At 39.0% G+C, this 21675-nt stretch overlaps 1 protein-coding gene across 4 annotated transcripts in view; it reads left to right on the plus strand.

The window, feature by feature from the left end:
- MAST4 (microtubule associated serine/threonine kinase family member 4) overlaps positions 1–21675 on the plus strand; it is a 275284-nt gene that overhangs the window by 76624 nt on the left and 176985 nt on the right. Inside the window, exon 1 of one of the 4 annotated variants that reach the window (XM_062612323.1) lies at positions 12167–12297. The exons of 2 other annotated variants lie outside the window; for them this stretch is intronic. In XM_062612323.1, coding sequence (XP_062468307.1) covers positions 12259–12297 — 39 coding nt within the window. In that variant the 5' untranslated portion in view covers positions 12167–12258. Of the gene's footprint in view, positions 1–12166; positions 12298–21675 lie in introns of those variants that run through there. One more of the 4 variants, XM_062612326.1, reaches the window with a different exon arrangement.

Here is a 21675-nt window from a genome sequence, read left to right on the forward strand (position 1 = left end):
CCACTTTATCAGTGTTAATTTGTAAGAATAGTCTTACGGCAGCTGAAGGGTGGTGATTATATAAAGTGCTGTTTTATAAGATGGATTGCCGAAAGGAAACAAAATAAGAAATGTTCAGTGTCTAGGAAAAGCAGTTTTACTTCTTCAGAAAGGGCTTTGCCTCCTTTCTTTTAAATAGTATAATACTGAAAATGAGTAAATGTGTCTTTGTTAAGTATGCCATTAACTTCAGCTAAATCGACATAATGTTGACAGTTATTATGACAACTGTTTAAAAACTAATTATGCTAATTAGAATGTAACTACTAGTAATTGCATGTATTCAAACAGCACACCAACACCCTTTTGTGTGTTTTATTCCCCAGATGCAAGGCAGCTATTTGTTGCCTGAGAAGCTGCAAAATCAGAGCTTAGATAATAAATGATCACAAACAAATAAAATGCATTCTTTAGAAACACTAATTAGTTAAGTGAATGACAGTATCAGTTGTGCTTGAACAGACCACATAATTAAAAAAAAGGCCTTTATTTAAAAGATTTATTTTAAAATTATAGGAAATTTTTTGAACTATTATTGTCTGTATTCAGTTTTATCCAATGAGTATCAGGCGTAGCTGAATTTATTTTTAAATAAACTTTCTAGAGAGCAAGAGGAACCTGCATCTAAAACTTGGAATGCTTTGAATTTTAGCTTTCTGTTCAGGAATTGAGATTTTCAATGCCTAAGATTGTTGGTTGTGTCCGTGAGCAGCTATTTAATACTCTGCAAATTAAGAGTATGTACAGGGATGGCACTTGTGAGAAACATGAAGAAGGTATAATAAAAATTGCCTAAGTAGCTATTCTTGGGTCTTTCTCTAAAATCTCCTGAAAATAGTTAGCTAGATTTCAGTAATACTGAGACTGAACTGAGGAAGTTATTTGAATGTGTCATGGTTTAAGCCCAGATGGTAACTCAGAACCACACAGGTGCTTGCTCGCTCCCCCTGGTCCCTTCCTCCCTCCGCTCCCAGAGGGATGGGGAGGAGAATCGAAAGAATGTAACTCCCATGGGTTGAGATAAGAACAGTCCAGTAGCTAAGGTATAACACAAACCACTGCTGCTGCCACCAATAATAATAATGATAAGGGAGATAACAAGGGAAGAGAATACAACCGCTCACCACCCGCCAGCTGGTACCCAGCCCAAGCAGTGGTCTAGCTGTTCCGGGTAACTGCCTCCAGTTCATGTACTGGGCATGACGTGCTGTGGTATGGAATACCCCTTTAGCTAGTTTGGGTCAGGTGTCCTGTCTCTGCTTCCTCCTGGTTTCCCCTCCTCCCTGGTAGAGCATGAGACTCAGAAAGTCCTTGTTCTGAGTAAGCATTACTGAGCAACAACTAAAAACATCGGTGTTATCAGCATCGTTCCCAGGCTGAAAGTCGAAACCACAGCACTGCACCGCCTACTAAGAAGGAGAAAAATGACTGCTACCCAGGACCCTAGGCCATCGTATAGATTTGAATACCGTATTCTTGTTGGATGTAAAGTCAGCTTAACTTCTAAGACTAACCACTGAGAATCTTTTTAAAATGCGAAGTATTTATTCCTATGAAAGGCTAAAACTGCCAAGTAATGGTAGCAATTTCTTCCAGCTTTTAAGAAGAGTTCGTCTCCCTTGTGTTTTATTTCATTAGTTCCTTACCCATGAATATGTATTTGTGTTTATATTTCCTTGTCTGTATTTGCCTTCTAACAAATTCTTAATTGCAGTTCTGATTCAGTAGTTAGTTGTAATTTAGTAGTAGAGAGAGCTAAATGAACATTCATCTTCATAACCACTCCTTTACACTAGATACTGGTACAGAACAAAAGGCTGGAGTTTACCTGGTCCAGAGCCATGAAACTGTAATACTTTCTGACAAGCTGATGCAAGAAGTTAATAACTGGCCCCTCCATTTCACAAATACAGATGTATCTCTATTTGTCTATAACATTGTTTTTAAAATTGTCACTGCATGTTTGGGTTTAAAAAATATTTGTAGATTCAATTATTTGATACAGTTCTAAGTACTTGATCCCTTTCCTAAATCGGTCCGATTAAAATTAGTGGCTTTCTAAGTTCTGATGCTTTGCTCACTCATTCTTGATGGATTACATGGAGAAGTCATGATGGCCAGGGTTAAGTCTGTTAAAGATGTAAAGAACTTTTGATTTCTCTTGAATTGAGAACACATCTAATGCTGCAGAATATCATTAGTTAATACTCTGATTGGAATATCATGGGAAAAGCACGTAAAATAATTTCTCATAGAAGACTGACCTAGGTTAAGAAGTCTTGCAAGGATATCCAACATATCTTTGAAGTGTATCCAATTTGTCGTGAAGTAGGTCGCGTTCCGTCAGCCTGTTAGCTACCAGCCGGCAGGATGTATTTGAGCATATTCTGGAACTGTAAGTACTTTGCATGGTTTGTTAGAGTTGAATTTAGATATAGTCCTCTTCTCTATCCTGTTAATGGTACAAAACCAGTAGAGATTGAATGTGTGTAGGAGCTAGCAATACATCCTTATTTTGCACATGGGTGCCATTCTTCAGTTTTTCAGGCATCCCATATAACGATCTCGTTCCCTCATGTGGCAGTTTTCCATGAACAGTGAAGAGGCTCACTAAGACCACTTTCTACTTCTAGATAATGAAGCCTGTTGCAATTATCGTCCTTAGCCTGTGTTGTCAGCTGACCATGCCTTACTTTTTGAGGTTCTATTTGTTCCTGCAGGACCTGCACAGTCAAGATCAGTATGCTAGGTTAAGTGTAGTGCTTTATCCCTAGAACTGAAGCTTCTGACTGTTATGTTAGTAGAGACTCGAATAAGGGCTTATTCTGCTTGTCTGCTGTCATATTTGAGTTCTCTGTGTGTGGTGTTAGTGATAGTTATCTTACAGTGTAAAGTCTAGATGTCTTTCTGGGAATACAAGCTTTCTCAGCTTGTTGACAGACTTTGCTCAGAGGATAATCAAATAAATGTTATAATCTGTGATTAACAAGGAATGAGACTCGGGAATATATTGATGGACTTTCCTGGCCTTAGATCAAAAGCTTCTGCAACCCCTTGAAGGATTTATAGTGGTGAAAATGGGAAGGAGGATAAAGAGGGTAAAAAGGACATAGAGAGCAGGAAGTGAAGAAAGTGGGAAAAGGACTATCAGAGGGATAGATTTAGGAAAATCTAGCTATAATGGTGTCTCCTTGTCCCTATCACAAAATACAGAAGAAAACTGACTACTGTGGTTTCGTTGTCTAGTCAGTTAACACATCAATTCTATAGTTTTTAACATTTAATGAGAAAATAATAAGTTGTAACTTGAAACTAATGTCACTCACAGCTCTGACTTAAAAATAAGGGAGATGAAGTAGGCATGGGGGAATACCATTATAAGTGCAGGAAAATGACTGTCTGCACTTCTGTCTGCATTCAGGATCTGAAGGCATAATAATACTTTTTATTGAAGGGGATTGCTCTTGTGAAGAATAACCACGTTGTGGGAAGTGTTGAATCTTACAGTGGGAGGAACAGCCAAAACACATTAAGAATAATTATACAACTTTAAGGAAAAGTACATTAATACATTATTACATTGAGAAAATACTGTACCCCTGTTGAGATTAAAGGAAAAGGTTATAAAAAGTAAAAATGGGACATAATTTATCAAAATAAAGGAGAATGGATGTATCTTTGTTCAAATGATTTAAAAATAAAACAAGAATTTAAACCCTTCCAAAGTTTAATAATTGTAGTTGGAATGCAACTTTCCTATTATCGTTTTTGCACATGAACCAAACTTGTAAGTATTGAGACTACTCATAAAGTTATTGGTGCTGTTATTGTTTTGCCATATGGAGTTTTTAAGAATTTGCTTCCTTTTTCCACATTCAGAATCTAAAATATTCAGTTGAGCTGACTGTTAGAAAATGCCTCAACCCAGAGAATTCTTCTTAACTTGTTCTCTCAGATATAGGGAACTGCAGACTTTCAGATTTAAAATAGCAAAACTCCTGTATGTTGTTGTTTGGCATTTCTTGGGCATATACTGAACAAGTAGTTCAATTCAACAACTTTTTTTAAAAAGTACGGACATTTTGGTACATATGCAGTTTCTCAGCTCTTGTTGAAAAGAGATCCATGAAAGAAACAGACTGTACTCATGATGTGCCTGTGCTTCAGAAATAAATTTATTTTATGCTATTGTTTACTTAGAGAAAACTTGGAAAATTGGAAGGCTTGCTGTCTTGGTTGGACTGGTGATGCATTATGTTTTTTGCTGAAATAAAACCCCACGCTATCTGATGCAAAAGACAACATCACTGAAGTTGAAATGTCTATTGTAACCAGTATTCTCCTGTATGTTCTGTCTTTGAAAGGGGGCTTAATTACTTATTTAAAACATTTAAATAAGTTTGCTTCTTCAAAAAGTTTTTATTCTGATATTTTTATTAATGATTTGCTACCTTTCTGAGCCCTCTGAATGGCTAAGCCAGAAATGGGTTGGTGCAAGTAGTATTTTTTCTGGCAGGTGACGTGAAAACCCAAGGTATACCTATGTTGTCCATGGAATGTGCATCCTTTCCTCATGGCTACTCTTACATGTATAATTGAAACTGTTGGCAAGGTATATGTGCTTTAGTATGAAAAGGCAGTTTATTTTCAAGAACCTTAAGATATAATCAGAAAAAAACATAGTAATATTTTAAAGAAACAACTACAAGTCATCTGTACTTATTTATGCATAAGAAATTGTTGCATTCTTATACTGATCTGTGGCTTGCCACTTATGTAGATTCATCAGCTCCAGAAGAAGAGAATTAGAGTTCTGTTAAATAAGGAATTTTTAATTTCTCTGTGCTTGTGATGTGTATTCTGAGTAACACACAGTGGCTCAGAAGCATAGCAAAATCTTACGTAAGTACCACTGGACCTAGTAGCTGGAGTGCTGTCTTGGATAAACCAGCCTGGCTTATTTGCATGTGTTTTCATGTAATGTGGTTAACGGGAACACAAATTGAATAGCACTCTATCAGTCCATGCAGTGCGTCTTGCCAATAGTCTGAAATATAAAAGAGAAGTAAAAGGAGTGATGTGCTTTGCTCTGTGTGGGAGGGTATATTTGTAATACTGAAGGGGAATATAGGAAAGTACTACTAAGAGCTTACAATTTTGTTGTCAGGCCAGCAATGCCTTCTCAGTGCCGCAGCTGGGGACTCATAGGAAGCAGTGCCTTGGAAACATTTGGCTGGTGAAGCTTGTCTGTTTTCTTTTCCTGAGGGATACTACTGGTTGTTAATATTGAGTCCTGAAAAGGAGATGTTGGTTTCACATGGAGCAGTTGTTCCATACTTTTTCTAAGCCCTTAAAAGGGACATTAGGCAAATAGAGTGTAAATGGCTGTATAGACATAATACTGTAACTTTTTCACTTTGAATATTGAAATGTGTATTGTTTAGTGTCTAAAATTAGATGTGAATTATTATGTCATTATTAGTAGTTAATGATGATGTTATGGATATTACTTGATTATGTTAGATTAATTAGTTTCTCAGTATTGCAATGTATGTTAATAATTATTAATTGTCTTTATTAATCTCAATTTTAAACAAGGCACCTTTACCTCCTAACACCATAAATGGGACAATTGCTTTCCCTGCTTCCTAAAGTAAGGTGCAAGTTCATGTGATACCAATGTGTGGCTTCTATGGATAAATATCTTGGAAAGTAATAATGAAAAACACACGGTGGATTTATTACCCTGTTCAGATAGTTTGTAATAAAGCTGGTCTGTATTCTCTCACTGACTTCTTAAATATGCTTTCCTCTTAATTGAAAGGAACAAACCTTTCTATAGTTGTGTAAGAGGAAATTCTTGCTGTATATATTATAGAGCTACAGTTCTGTCCACTAGTCTCTGCATATAGACTAAAAAGCTGTCTGCTGCTTTGGGTGGATTGTAGCTGTCTCTACCTTAGTGACAGTGTAAATGTGGGTCTGTCAATTTTGGCTGCTAATTTTGATGAAATGTCTCACTTCCAATGCTGTAGCTGATGTCAGTGACACTTCAGAGAGCAACAGAGCTTTCAGAACTTGAAGAAACAAGAGGCAGATGGGTAAAGTGTTTCCATAGTCTTTTTTTTTCCCTCAAAAAACACTAAAAGCATTACATTAAAGAAAACTTGGGAGAATGTCACTGTAGGTAGTGATACTATAAGTGTCTGATTTATGTAAGATGACTAGGTGTTGGTCACATAAAATTCTTTACAGATTATAGTAATTGTGATTCTCTTCCAGAATGGTTTTTCAAGCTGATACAAGAAATAGGTGCACATAATCCAGGTCTGAGTATCATAAATGCCTTTGGCTTTCATGCTTCTGTAACTTCACTTGATGATCTGGGATTCATTATGATTTCTAATGAAACACCTTTTGGTCCAACAGCATTGTGGAATGACATTATGGAATTTTTGATGAGGCTATACATATATGTACAGGAGGGTTAAAAAGTTTTGGGCGATTGTTTTTAAACAGATTTTTTTTTTGTGTGTTGAATAGACAAAAATGTAGTCTGTTATAGGATATTTGAAATTCAATGTCGAATACTGGGTAAATTCCTTTAGGAACTGAAGCTATTTTCAGAATGCTACAGAACAGAAAAGTGATCTCAGTGTTATGATTTCTTACTCACATGCACAATATGATTATTTCAGTGTGGCACATAAAAGGTGGCTCTTCCGACCATTCAGAAAGGTAACTTTGGGCTCCTTTGTGAAACTGTAGTGTAATTTTCCCTTGACAATTTGTGCTCTAAGCTATCCTTAAAAGTAACTTCAGAAGGCTTCAATATAAAGTTTTTGTGTTTGAAAACTTTGAGACCCATGGTGTGTCTTGAGAAGAAATAATCAAAGTGGGATCTGCCTCTGAGAGATGGTCGAAGATGTTGCTGGAATTTGATGCACATTTCATTCAGAGGATAGGGAGTTTATGCTGCCCTGGACTCTGAAAGACTTTAGAGTCAGGTCTGAAGTACTGTTCCTAGAAGGCTTGATATTCTTGTGGGTTTGCATGGATGAAATAAATCTTTGGGATCAAGAGCATACATATGACAGACTTTTTTTGAGATGAGGTTTCTGAGTGTTTTCTGTTTCCTTTTAAACCTGATGTTTGCCTTTAGACTGCAAGGAGAAACAAATACTGTTTCTTTGCATGGTGAGCAGCTTATCATGAATACTACTGAATCAAAAGAAGTGTGACCAACAGGTTGAGGGAGGTGATCCTGCCCCTCTACTCTGCTCTCGTGAGACTTGCAGCACTGTGTGCAGTTCTGGTGTCCTCAACATAAAAAGGACATGGAACTGTTGGAACAAGTCCAGAGGAGGGCCATGAGGATGATCAGGAGCTGGAGCACCTCCTGTATGAAGATAGGCTGAGAAAGTTGGGGCTGTTCAGCCTGGAGAAGAGAAGGCTGCATGGAGACCTCATAGCAGCCTTCCAGGATCTCAAAAGGACCTGCAAGGTTGCTGGAGAGGTACTCTTCATTAGGGGCCTATAGTGATAGGACAAGGGGGAATGGGTTTAAAATTGCACAGAGGAAATTTAGGTTAGATAAAAGGAAGAAACTGCTTACTGTGACGGTGGTGAGACACTGGAAGAGGTTGCCCAAAGAAGTGGTAATACTCCATCCCTGGCAGTGTTCAAGGCCAGGTTGAGAGAGCCTTGGGTGACATGGTTTAGTGTGAGGTGTCCTGCCCATGGCAGAGGGGTTGGAACTAGATGATCTTAAGGTCCTTTCCAACCCTAAGCACTAGTTGTAGCACCAAATACCCCTGCAGAATAGAAAGCTTCTAGTTAATTCTAGTGTGCAGTGAGGAAGATGAACTATTGGGTTACTGAAGCTTGGATATCAGGAATCTCTGCTACTTTTGTATGAGCCTTTGCATTTGTGGTGAGAGACAAACACTTTTGCGGGACAGGTAGGAAGAGCAAAGATAGAACCATATTTTTTGTCCCACTTTTCCCCCTTTCTTCAGTGCTATGCTTCACTAATAATTTTTTTAAAAGCTATCTCCTTTATCTTCTTTTCCTATTAATTGTGTATTAGCCTTATCCAGCATCATGTGCCACCACAATTCTTCTGGCAGGAGACCTATAGAAATTGAAAACTGGATCTTAAAAGTTTGAACTGGAATGATTAGAATGATAAAATAGTAACTGGAATTGGCTAGCTGTGATGTAAAGACTGGAATATGTAGAAAAGACTTGGATGATGATCTTGAACTTGGCTGCAGAGGTTAGGTCTGGTTTGATGCATGAATTTTTGTGTGTATGTGCAGCATGCACATATGTATGGTTGGCAAGTTAACTTGCACTCCTTCTGTTTGAAATTTTCACATATGCAAAAGCAGTGTTTGCATGAGCTTGTTTCAAAACTGTTGTAACTCTTATTGTAACATCTAACAGGGCACACTCTGGTTTGTTCTAGTTATTTCTCTTTTCTCTAATGTGCTTAGAGAAAGACTGAATAGGAATTAGTGTTAAACGTTTCCATGTTTTTCCATTCCTGTACTTGTAAACGCAGGTATCTGTAGTTACACTGGGTCCACTTACCTGGGCTTCTGAAGATAGCTCTTAAAATATTTTCATTTTTCTACCAGCAGTCATTTGAATTGCTTATCAGTGAACACAAACACAATTAAAATCTCCCTTTTTTTACCAGTGCTAAGGAAAAGCCATTCTTATTCTTTTGGACTGCCTTAAGGATGATACAACTTATCAGAATGTAAGGCAATTACTGCACTGCTTCTTATCTATTCTAAGCATCAGATTTTTCACATTTGGGAAAATAATAAAAAAAAAAATCAATGGTGATTTGATGATGTAGAGTATTTAAGGCATAGGAAATAGCCCTGACAGAGATAGATTTAGAGGGTAGAGTACAAGTGAGTTGTTACATGGTATGTAATAAATACGATTTGTCATATGCTGCCACCATGTGTAGTATGGAAGAGGCAGCCACACATGTATACATAAAATTAAATCTGCATTGTAAAACTGCAGTTATGTGTATATATATATTCATATGCCCAATTTTTATCTTTTAATTGGGTGATTTCAGTAGTCACAGTAATTTCTAAATTCTTAGTTCTGTCAGTCAGTATTCTTTTCCAAGTGAAGCAATATGATTAATGTAAAAAAATAGCAGTTGAATGAGGAAAAAACCCTGTCTAAATGTGTGTAATTGTCCTGAAAACTATCTGCTACAGTGTTTCTTTTCAGCTTTAAATAAACATGTAGTTCGGAGTATGTATCTAAATCAATTCTGAAACATGCCTTCCAGTACCTTCTCATATGCCTTTATAAATTGCAACATAAGCAGAGAAAAGTGCCACTTCTAGAACTGACAGTGAATGTAGTTTTCATGAAAGGTAGTTTTGCACTTTTCTGTTTGGGATTAATCTCATCTTCCACTGGAAGGCAGTCTTCTCTTTGTTTCATTCTCCTGCCTTCCAGTATTATTTAGGTAGCTAGTCTTTAGTTTCTTTGAAAATGAAGTAAAACTTGTACCCTGTTTGTCTGTAGCTGGAAAATTTATTCACGCAGGAAACATCTTTGCTTTGCCTGCTTATTTTTTCTGTAAATTGTCCATGTACGCAATTATAATTTTTGTGAAACTTGCAGTGATTTGTTTGGTTGTGAACCTCTTGCATCTATGTCTGTCAGAGATACGTTACTTGGAGGTATGACTTTTTTGTTGTTTTTCAAGTAATGAATTCATGGAATTTTGAATGCTTTGTAGACCTCTTGGTTAGATGGGATATAACACTTCTTTCATCTACATTAGTCATTTATGTGTAGTCACATAAGCTAACATGATTGTTGAAATAAAACCAACTAAACCAGCATTACTTACTTTTAACAGAACTTGTAAATTGTGCCTAAGGAGGTTTGTATTTCAGTGATTAAAATAAAACTTGGGTAAATCTGTAGGTTGGGTATAGAAATGCAAACACCTTGCAGCTGAAACCTGTGGCGTGCCATGAGAGGCAAATTATAAGGTTTTGCCTCTCACCTTTGAACCTGGGCAATCTTTGGCTATTGCCTCAAATTAATTTTTGCTGTGCTCACTGGAAGCGTAACAGCAGCATTTAAATTGTGATACACTTGCCTCTGTCTTCTCTGGAAATAGAGAAACACAGAAAAGTCAGGATGTGACTGCACTGGGATGTGAATGACAGGGTTAAAATTTTAAAGTGATTAGAAGAAGAAAGAAAAGATGGCATTTTGAAATAGAAATGGAAAAAGAGGAGCACTGGGAGGAACCCAGAAGGAGATACCTGTATATCCTTATGTAACTAATATTTTCCTTTAGTTTCACATACATGAGGGATCTATTAACTTTTCAGTCTGCTGCTGTAAAGTGGCAAAGTTCTCACCAGGTGCAGCATGCTGTTCAAAGAGGTGTCATAAGTTAATTCAGGAGAGTTGATCAGCCTTTGTTACAGAAGAGGTCAGACTTGATGGTCACAATGCTCCCTTCTGGCCTATGAATCTATAAGTTTATCAGTGTGCTTGATTTTCTTGTCTCAACCTTGTGGAACTGTAGTTTTGGTCAATGCAAGCTTCTCCTTTGTGGACAGAAATACAGCTCTGATCCTGTAACTGAAACTGGTAATGGCTAATCTGAAGCCATTCACCTGGTGTTAAGGATGAATTTGGAGCTGGAGATACGGAGATTCAGGGAAGGGGAAATGTCCAGTTAATGTGTAACTCTGATAAAAATTGACTGGTTTTGTGTTGGTTTGTTGTTTTTTTGTTTTGTTTTTTTTTTTTTTGGGGGGGGGGGTGTTAATAGTATATTTGGAGGTCTCAGAAAAACATAGCTTACCAAAAGTGCTGAAATTTTCTTTCTCTTTTATTACAACAAGTGTAAAATAATGTTAATGCATTTCAGTCATATGAAGCAAAGCTGGGGAGGAAGGGAAGGAGATACGGCAGTGTTTTCTTACTCTGTTCTTCAGATAAACTGTTACTGCTCACCGTTATCCTTCCCAGCAATCCTTCATTTTTTGTTCTAAATGCTTTTGCCCCTACTATGGAATTTACTACTATGGAATGTAGTACTACTATGTTTTTAGTACTATGGAATGTACATGGATCCCTTCTCGAAATGATGCAGTCTGACAGGAAATCAATATTTTTTTTTCATTCTAGATTTGCGGGTGTGATTGTCATAATCCGCATTTTAGACTGTTAATGGGTTAATAGTGTGTATGGGGAAATCAATGAATAGCTAATAGCAGTGTGTGTGTGTGTGTGTGTGTGTGTGTGTGTGTGTGTGTGTGTGAATCAATCTTTTGCTTAACCAGAATCATAGCTGGTTCTCTTGTCAAAGAGAAGTCCAGTACCTATTTTTTCCTCCTTAGAATCTGTGTTTTCAACGTAACCTTCTCGTGTTCAGCACCGCGTTTTTGAGAGAGGGTTGTTTTCCTTGCTTCGGTCAGGTGAGGTGAGGTGATGCGGCGCCTGGCTACCTGCCCAAGGTCACACACAGCCTGACCCGCTACCTGCGGCTCTCGGCGCCCTGGGGCACTCCGCCCGCCGTCCGCCGTTCTAAGAAGCTCCGAATAGGAAGCCCTATTGCCTGGAGGCGCAATTTCTCATAAGGTGCTATTTGATGTATAAGAAAACTCTTGCATTATGCAAGTGAATGAAAACTCCCAGGCAGGCAAGAGCTGAACGGTAGCTGAAACAGAACGAGAGAGGAGGTAAACGCGCTGGAACACTGAGGCAGTGAAGTGGCGGTGCCGGCGGGCCGTGTGCGCCTGCCTTCTCTCTCGCCTCAGGACGGGCCGGGCGGGGAACGACTGGCGGGACCGGTGCCCTTTCCCGCCGCGCCCCCCTCCCGGACACATCCCGACCCCAGGTGAGACGTCTCAGCCTCAAAGGGCTGGGGGCAGGGGCCGGAGCGGACCGAGCCGGTTCCGTTGTTTCCCCCGACTGCCACCCCTCCGGTCCCCCACCTCACCTCCGGGCCGTGCTCCGCGCGCAAGGCTGCCCCATTGGCGCTCGCCGAAGTTGCCGGGGTGCACAACTCGCGCGGTCACGTGCCGCGGCGGCGCCAATCGGCTCGGCCGTGATGTCAGCGTTGAGCAGCTGCGGGGATGCGGAGCGGGGTCCGGGCAGTCCGGCATGGCCAGGCGGCGCGCGGCGTGAGGGCGGCGGAGCGGAGCCATGGACGAGCCGGGCATTCTGCGCAGGCGAGGGCTGCAGGTAGGAAAGTTGCCGTCGCCGGCCGCGAGGCGCAGGGGCGTGCCGGCGGGTCCGGCGGCGGCGCACCTGTGGGCGGCAGCTGCGCCAGCGGTGGCCCTAGCGGGCAGCGTTCGGGGCGCGGCGGCAGCGCCTGCCGAGGAGTTGTGCGCCGCGCCGGCGGGCGGCTCCCGGGAGCAGCCGTAGCGCTGCGGGCTTGTTCTCCCCGTTAGAGCGCTCTGGAGGTGGGGTATCGACGGCCATTACCTGGGGGAGAAAGTTTCGCCTGCTGACGGCTCTCTGGGCGTCTGCGGCATACTTTGTAGGATGGGAGCGTTGCCGTTCGCAGGCAGCTTTTGGCTGACTTTTTCACTGGTGTCCATAAACGCAAGAAGATTACATATCCCAAATAGAGTGTGGGTTATGGCCAAATGTTGGTACCGTATGTTGCGGGAACTCAGGACTTGAGCTCTTTTTGGATAACGTATTAGAAGCTTAAGTATATATATATAGGCAGAGAGCGTTTTAATAAAGAGCATGTGACAACAGTCGAGTGTAGGGTACAGTTTTTTACCGTTTCACCAAAATGGAGCACCACCTCAAACTACATCATTCTGGCCCATTGTTTAGAAAGCCCCTTTGCCCAAGTCCTCTTAGCGATGAATGTACTTCCTTTCTTTTGTTTTCCTTTACATCCGCAGTGTTTCAGTGGGAGGAGGGTGAAGAGGAAAGCCTCCTTGAGTTTGAGATCTTTAGTCTTAAGTAATGTAAACCCACGTACAATGTTTAAAATGCTCTGAACTTGTGTAGTTCTGAACTTTTTAGGAGGATGCCCTTTCTGATTAGTGCTCTCGACTTGATGCTGATTAACTGTGACAGGTTTTATTAGATGGCTGAATACAAGTAGAATCTGTAGCCCGTGTTGTTACATAGCATAGAGAAGTCCTAAATCTCTCGGGACCTCTTAGTCTTTTAAGAATCCATTAGCTTTTCTTTAACTTTTTGTGTGATAGCATTTGCCTCTGAAAGGTGAATAACTTTCATGAAAAGATTCTGAGATTTTGCTTAGTCCTCAAATCCTGAATCGTTTCAGTCAATGGATTGTAAAGTGTGAAGCAGAATCTCTGCTGCAGGTTGGGACTGCTAATGACAGCTTTTAAAGGAGAGGATTTAAAAATTTAAAGAGGTGGATCTTCACAGAGAAACCGGATTTCCTCCTGTTAAACCTGTTGTAACCCATTGAGCAGCGTAAACCGGATTTCTGCCTTTTGACAAGAACTGAACAGCAGGCTGTTCTGATTAAGGGGTAATTTAAACTGTAATGTGAAAGCCCATTGTTGAGTCCTGCAAACATTATTTTTTATTTTTTGGTATGTGTTTATTGTCTGCAACTTCAACAAAATGATTTTGAATGAATACCGAGAATATTTCACAGAATACTTGATTACCTCTTTGTATGCTTACATGGTCACTTGAGAGCATTAAAAGCTATCTAGTGAATAATCCCAGTACCAGGAAGACCACACTTGCAGTGCATGCAGTAATAAACTGGAGCTGTTTTTAAAGATCTGTACCTCATGACTGTCATCAGAATCTAGGATTCTAGGCTGGAGAAAAAGAGGCAGTTGGTTGAACTTGTATTAGTTGGCATGCTGTCATCTAGAGAAAGATGGAGGGGAAGAAATCCTATTTACACTCAAGTTGTATTCCTTAGACCCTTAACTGAATCTGTCTTCGTATTGTCCTCTTCCTTCCCTTACATTCTGCTACCTTATGCTTTTGTCTTCATCAGTTGTCCATGCAACTAGCCTAGAGACTACTATGTTGAATTTGAGAGCTAGAAAGCAGCTGATATGACATGTGACATGGAGCGTAGCTGCTGTTTAATTTTTGTTAGTAAATACTGATTAGGTGAAGTCTCCCAAGTTGTTTACTTGGCTGACATTTGCTTTTTATAGTACATCTCAAAATAATGAGTTGGTTATTTTATAGTAGTAGTATGTGTTCTTACCAGAGGAAAAAACCCTAAATAGTTCCACCATTGTGCTGTTCTCTGGGATTAATCCAGGTATCTTCTGTCTCTGTTTCTTTTTTATATGTTACTGATCCTTTCCTTTAAAGGCTATTGAGAATATTCTGAAAGGGATTAAAAAAAAAAAAAAGAAAAAGAAAAGGTTCTGGGTTAAGGCTGTTCTGAGATCTTCAATGAAAGGTCAGCTAACTTCATGTGACTTTGTCAGTTCTTTTGGTTAGAAGTAGAAGTGATTTTGCTTAAGAGCTGTGAGTTTTCTTAGGTTAAGGTGCATTTAAATTAAACCAGTCCTATAATGCGAAACAGCACATGCTTAAATTAAAAGCCAAATCAGTGCAACTGCTGTTTTTTTTGTGTTTGTACACAATTTGCTTCAAAGCTTGATTTGCAGGACACGCAAAGCATTTCCTTTTAGATGGGAACCCGATGTAGTTGTATATAATGCTATGTACCATCATGCTGTGTTTAAAAAAAGCCAGGAAGCAGCTTGAATTGAATCTCAAAATATAAGCCTTAAGTAAATATGTAGACATGGATAAATCTTGTTTTGGTTTGATATGTGAAAGGCTTTTCTAGTGCTCAGGCTTCTAGGTGAGAATCTGAGCTTTTAGTTTGTTGCATCTTGAATACCTACACCTAGTTAATCTTACTACAGCCTCTTCCTATATGTTCAGTTATTTACATTAGTTGTATTCATAGAGGAATAAAAGCTTCTGAGATCTGTTGATGAGTGGTTTCTGAAGTTTTGATTACAAAGAATGCATTTTGTTTCTAAGAAATGTCAGGAGAAAATTGAGTATTTCTTTCAACTTCTGAAAATGCTAAATGTAATTTAATGTGGACTGAAATAGTTCTATCTTGAAAATAAGTTTAACACTCCTCCCCCTAAAAACAGCTAACTAGTACTTGCATATTTACCATTCTCAATTGCTTTTTTGCTAACAGCCTATGTTTCATCTTTCTTGTGTGAATTTGTCTAGTAGGTGTTTGTCTGAGCAGTGTGTTTTATCCTGCCTTAGACCAAAGACTCCAAACTGTCTGAGCAGTGTGTTTTATCCTGCCTTAGACCAAAGACTCCAAACCCACTTGATGGTGGGTATAGGTAACACATTTATTTCCTTCAGTCTGTAAGAAAGATATGGGAATGTGGGAGAAATCTCACTGCCAGATGCAGCTTCAGTTATGCTACCAGAGCTGATGAAGCTTTCTCTTTGTTGAACAGATGCTTTGGGCCTTCCCTTTTCCTTTTGCTAATTTCGGTTCTGCCTCTTAAAGTGGCTGGTAAGCAGTGTCTTTTAAATCTTGGGGTAGTTACATGAGCTTTTTTAATTAGGCTTGCAGAAGAATTGACCAACAGCAGAGAAATTAGCTATACATGAAACCTCCCAAATGTCAAAGAAAATGGTGTTTATGTTTGTTTTCTTGTCTCTAGGTATGCTTTCTCTTTCTTAATGCTGAAAAATTTTCATGGAGGTATAAGGCTTCTTGAAATTCAGGATGACTGATTACATTAAGTTTGCAGAGGCAGGATTACAGCCAACATGAAAAACTCCAATTGAAGATCTTCTAATACTGTACTTCAGGCATTGATTTGGGGAGGGGGTGAGGTAGAAAATAATAATAAAAAAAAAGCAAAATTCAGATTATTGCTGTAGAAATGAAAACACGCAGTGTAAATACAAGTGTGGAGTCAATGGAGTGTTGCTGTTCTGACACAACTGAGGTGACAGTTTATACTAATTCCATATATTTCTAGAAAAGATGACAAAGGGTACAGTCATTATCTAACCTTGCCTACTCCTTTCCTGAACCTCTGAAATCCTTTAGTGAGCTCAGTGGTGGAATCTGTAGTGATTTGAGATGAGCTTGGTTGTGTTCTAAGACTCGAAGGAAGCCAGCTTTGGAGTGGTCCATGCACTTGTTCTCTCCTGTTTCTGAATCACTTGGCTTATCCCCAAAATTGGCTTGTGGTTTGTTTGTTCTGTCTGTCTGTCTGTGTTTCCGTGTGTCCATCTGTCCATCTTCCTCCCTTCCGACCCTGTTTAGTTAGTAGGAATAGTAGCTGCATGAAGGAGAGCAGCTTCTGATTGAAACAGTTTTGTGGGGTTTTGTTTGTTTGTTTTCAATGCCATGCATAGTTCTTGGTTTGACATTTTGTTAGCATTGGCTTTTACTCACTTTGTCACAATTAATGAAACTAGTAGTTTTCCATGTTTTCTTTTGAAAGTTTTTGTAAGATGCTTTGTTCAAATTTGATGCAGTTCTGACTGTGATGCTGCTTTATGTCATGCTTAACATAATGATTTGAGACTTGTTTTCACCAACTGATACACTATCTTTGCTTTAAACTTCTTAAGCTAATGGTTTTATCAAAATTGCCCACAGGCTGTGCGATGCCATTAATTCCTTTTCCTATTAGATTGAAACAATAAACTTTTTTTGCTTATAGCAGTGCCGGTTACCCATCTGAACATTAAAATTACATAAAAATCCGTAGATGATAGTTCTTTATTCACTGAGTGGTCCACCTATCAAATTGATGTCTCTCCAATTTAGAGACAAGGATGTTGTGTGGGACAGTGTTGAACACTTTGCACAAGTAGATGATGTTGACTGCTCTACCCCTGTCCACCAGTTCCATAGCCCCATCACAGAAGGCCACCAAATTGGTCAGGCAGGATTTCCCCTTAGTGAAGCCATGCTGGCTGTCACTGAGCACCTTGTTGTTTTTCATGTGCCTTAGCATGCCTTCCAGGAGGATCTGCTCCAAGATTTTGCCAGGCACAGAGGTGAGACTGACTGGTCTGTAGTTTCCCGAGTCATCCCTTTTCCCCTTCTTGAAAATGGGGGTTATATTTCCCTTTTTCCATGATTTTTCAAATATGATGGACAGTGGCTTAGCAACTTCATTTGCCAGCTCCTTCAGGACCTGTGGATGGATTTCATCAGGTCCCATGGAGTTGTGCACATTCAGGTTCCTATGAGTATCTCAAACCTGATCCTCTCCTACACTGGGCCTAGGGTCTTCGTTCTCACAGTCCCTGAGTCTGCCTTCCAAGACTTGGGTGGTGTGGTCAGAGCCTTTGCCAGTGAAGATCGAGGCAAAGAAGTCATTCAGAACCTCAGCCTTCTCCAAATGCGGCGTAGCCAGTTCTCCTGATAGCTTCTGGAGGGGGCCTACGTTGCCCCCTAGCTTGTCTTTTATTCGCTACGTACCTATAGAATCCCTTCCTGTTATCTTTCACATCTCTAGCCAAGTTTAATTCTAGCTTTCCTCACCTGGTCCCTAGCTTCCCGGGCAACATCCGTGTATTCTTCCTAGGCCAATCCTTGTGTAGGTGCTGTAAAAGAAAAGATTTCAAGCATTTTCTGAAAATTTTATCACTTAAGTAATCAAACCCACAATCTTAAAGAAACTAATAGGTGGCCTTAGTTGAAAAAATGGGGCTTGTGACATAACTGGTAACGAGTAGTTCCTGGTACCAAACAACCTTCCTGAATTTCACTTTCAGCTGTCTGGAACCTGATAGTTTTTTTGGAATACTTAGCTTGCACAGAGCACTGAAGTGCATTAGTATGGTTGGACTTGGTGATCTTAAAGGTCTTGTCCAACCGAGTTGATTCTGTGATTCTAATATGTTAAACTTCAAGCGTGCATATGTTTTTGCTTATGTTTTATGTATTTGAATATTCTCTACAGATAAATGATGCTTTTTTCAGTAAGGAAACATATATCAAAGTGCATTTCAACTAATACAGACTCCTCTCCTGTCGCATAATGTAACTTGATCTTCCTACGTAAAAAGAAAGGGAGACATGCTGAAAAGTGTATGAAATGGGTGCTTGCATTAACTTCTGCTTTGAGTTCTTTTGATGTGAAAAGTTTTTTAATGTATTTTGTCTCTTTAAATTATGCCACAGAAGAAGGATACCATTTCTATTTCTCTGAAAAAGCCTAGTTATCCACATGTTCTGCAGTGCACTACATTAGGGAATTTAGCAGTCAGAAATTGTGTGCAGAACCTGAAAGTAATCACTATCCTCTTGCATTTTCTGAATACAGCACTCACAGGTGCAGATGGAAAATTTAGGTTATGAGTGGAAAATTGATTTAGAACTCCAGTGCCCCTTATAAGCACTGTTTCCTAGTTTTAAATTTCTGTAATTTTTTCAAGATTTTAGTAAATGTGGAGAAGTGCAGGAAAGGGAGGAGTCGTATAAATGAAAAATTAGCAAGAGCAAATGTTTATGATTTGCAAATACAGGTTAACAGCTATATTTATGGCGCTCTGGTTCTTTATTAGTTCATGGGCTGTTTCCTTTTTAGGTTGTTCAGGACAATGTAGTGTGTGTTTAAACATAGAAGATTATCGCTGTTTATTTGATGTAAACAGAATAATGATCAAATACATGTTATTAGTCTGTATCTGTGACTGAAAATTCTAAATTGCCGATTTTAACTTTCAAACATGAAGCTGAATAGCATCTTTTTTTTTTTTTTTTTTTTCCATATTTGCTCTTGTCTGTAAGCTACAATTCAAACTTGTTCTTAGGACAAGGTTGCCAAAATCTACAGTTTTCTTGGTTTGGTTGGTGAGAGAGGAGAAGATCTAACGTCAAACGTATCATCTTTATCACTAGGTATGGCATGTTACTGTGTGTCCTTTGCTTTGCAGTAGTCATAAGAGATTTAAGTCTGACAAAGCTATTTTTCTGAGATGGCTGCAAAGACCTCATTGTGTTTCTCCATGACCTTCCAAAAATAGCACTCTCCAACTTAGTTCAAGAAAGCAGCTGCTCATAACATCTTGATTGGTTCAGTTGGCTCAATCTTCATTCAGTTTCACTTCTCAAATAGCATTTGGTTGACATCTTTGTCTATGCTCTTAGGACCCTGCATAGATCTTAATCTTTCAGTATAGATTTCTTTCATGAGTCTTTGGATTTTGGTTTGTTCATGTTGCTTGCTACTTTCTCTGCAAGTAATGCTAACTTTGTTTTTCTGCTGTTTGCCTTCTGGCTTTTTTACATTGCCTTTAAGATGGCAAAATCCTATTCTTTTCTGATTGAGATTGTAGCTGAGGGCTTGCTTATTTTTGAGCATCTGTGACAAGACTGTGTAAGAACTGAACTTGGCATCTCATTTTATAAGGTGTTTGGGGTTTTAAAATAGAATTATAACAAAACAACCACTTCTTTTTTGGTGCATGCATTTTCTCCCCTTCGATTCCTATGTATTTATTTGTATGTGTTTAGGACTGATGTCTGTTTAATGGTTTCTGTAGCACCTTATGACTCTTGCTTTGCTTTTAACAGTAAAAATGGAACATTCCAGTTAGTTTTTTAGTACTGCTGCAAAAATATAGTCGTGTATTGCCTGTTTCACCCTAAGACACCTTGAACAATTTCAGTATCATTTTTCTTTGACGTGGAGTCTATATGACAAATCAATACTAAGCTATTCCGATGCTGAGCCCAGTAAAGCTTGTTGGAATTATAGGTATGTGAAGTGTGTCTTCCTGTCTTCAGCCTCTGAGGAGATGCAAGCACTTACAAGTTGATGCATTTCCACAAAGGAGCTATTCTGGAAAAAAAAAACAACTCATATTTAAAGCATTTATTTTTCATGTGTATTCCCTCTGGCATCACTCAGGAAATGCAGTAACTGATGAGAATCCTGCCAGATATTAATTCTTGCTCTTTTCTCCTTCAACATGGCCCAATGTTCTTTGTTCAATACTGTAATGATTGTGTTCAACAGGATGCAGTTAGGAAGAAGAGGGCAGTCCCATAACTAGCAGTGCTAATGGGAGAGTATCTGGCACACTAATGTGTTAGACTGCCAAGGAATTGGAACAAACCTGTTAGTTAGAGGTTATTGTTATGCAAAATATAACATTTATGTCTGCTGCAAGAATGCAATATAGAAAGTCACTTCAGGTATATTTTTCCTTTGCTGGTAGCTTCTGTTGCTGGACAGCTTAATGGATGCAAGATACAGGCCCAACCTTTGATTTCTTTTCTCTCTGGGAGATAGCTTTCAAGAGTTTGTTTTCTTACTGTTTAAAATCAAAGCTACACATGTATGTTTTTCTCTTGGCTTGTTTTCCAGCCCTGGCTATAAGGATTGCCAGATGTACCATAGATGTACCATAATGCAACAGTCTTTGTCAAATAACTGACAACACATTACTTTTTTCTTTTTAAAAAATTCTGTAACTAGATAGACTTCTTTCTTACTTATTATACTTTGGCTCTGCTGTGAGGTAGCTCTATAACAGAAACAGCTTTCTTGATCAGCGTGTAGAGCTTGGTACAGTGTGTAGTTAAGTATTCCATTGAAAATCTAAATTTAAGGCAGCGGAGATCAGCAAGAAATGAACATCATACTGTTTTTTCAAAAAACCCTAACCAACCCCCAGTAAACCCCAAAACATTTCACACTTACTTGAATCCAAAGCTGAGAAGGAAGAACTGTGTGTTAAAATTTGTAACTTGGTCCTGCCTCCACACTTGGCACAATGAATTGCCTACTGTCTGAAGATCTTGGTCTGTTTTACAAAAATAAGTGTTTTAAATTCAGAGTATTTTAAATACTCATGGTGACTATGGTGAGAAAAAATACTACATTGTTTGCTACCTCTCACACTGGTGCAAGGCTTACGTATGTTTTTGTCTTGTACTGCATTTTCAGAAAGGTAAATTCCCAGCTTCTGCACCTTTGTCTGGCTCTGCCTAAATTGATCCTCTTACTTTTGTCATCAGTCTGTTGTGTTTTTGCATGTCACCTTGAGTAACTTGATTTTTCCATGCTGTATATGCTTTAAATGTTCATGAGTTTTTGTTGCCATTCTGTTGTAGGAAGAGTATATTTTGCTATCTAGTTTTGTGATATTTGGGAACAGAATACATGCAGTCTTCCTCCCCCCCCGTGCATCCTAGTTACCTCTTTCTGCCTTTGTAGAATCAAATTCTTTTAATGCCTTAAATTAAGCTTTATGGGAAGGAGGCTCTTACTGCCTGTAAAGGTAATACTCTTTTTCCCTTTTTCGTAATAGTGAAAAGATGATTAAATAGTCTGCAGCTGTAACACTGAAAACATGAAACTTATTTACCTTTTGAATGTCCCTAGGTTTTTCTGGTTTGCTTCTTCAGAGTGTCTTGTTATCACTGAAATGGGGATAGCATTTCATTATCTTTTCGGTAACTTAAGGCACAGAAAGATTTATTTGTTCAAGACTGTTAAGGTTATTGGTGACCTTGAATTTCCCAGTTGTCTGTTGTTACCCTGAACTCATAATGCTAGAACAGCCTGTTTCAGATCAACTATAACATAATACAGAAATGTCAAAATTCAATCTTCTAATACA

This window comes from Pezoporus occidentalis, unplaced genomic scaffold (assembly GCF_034315485.1).
Source record: "Pezoporus occidentalis ecotype Australia unplaced genomic scaffold, CSIRO_AGI_Poc_V1 ctg16, whole genome shotgun sequence".
NCBI lineage: Eukaryota > Metazoa > Chordata > Aves > Psittaciformes > Psittacidae > Pezoporus > Pezoporus occidentalis.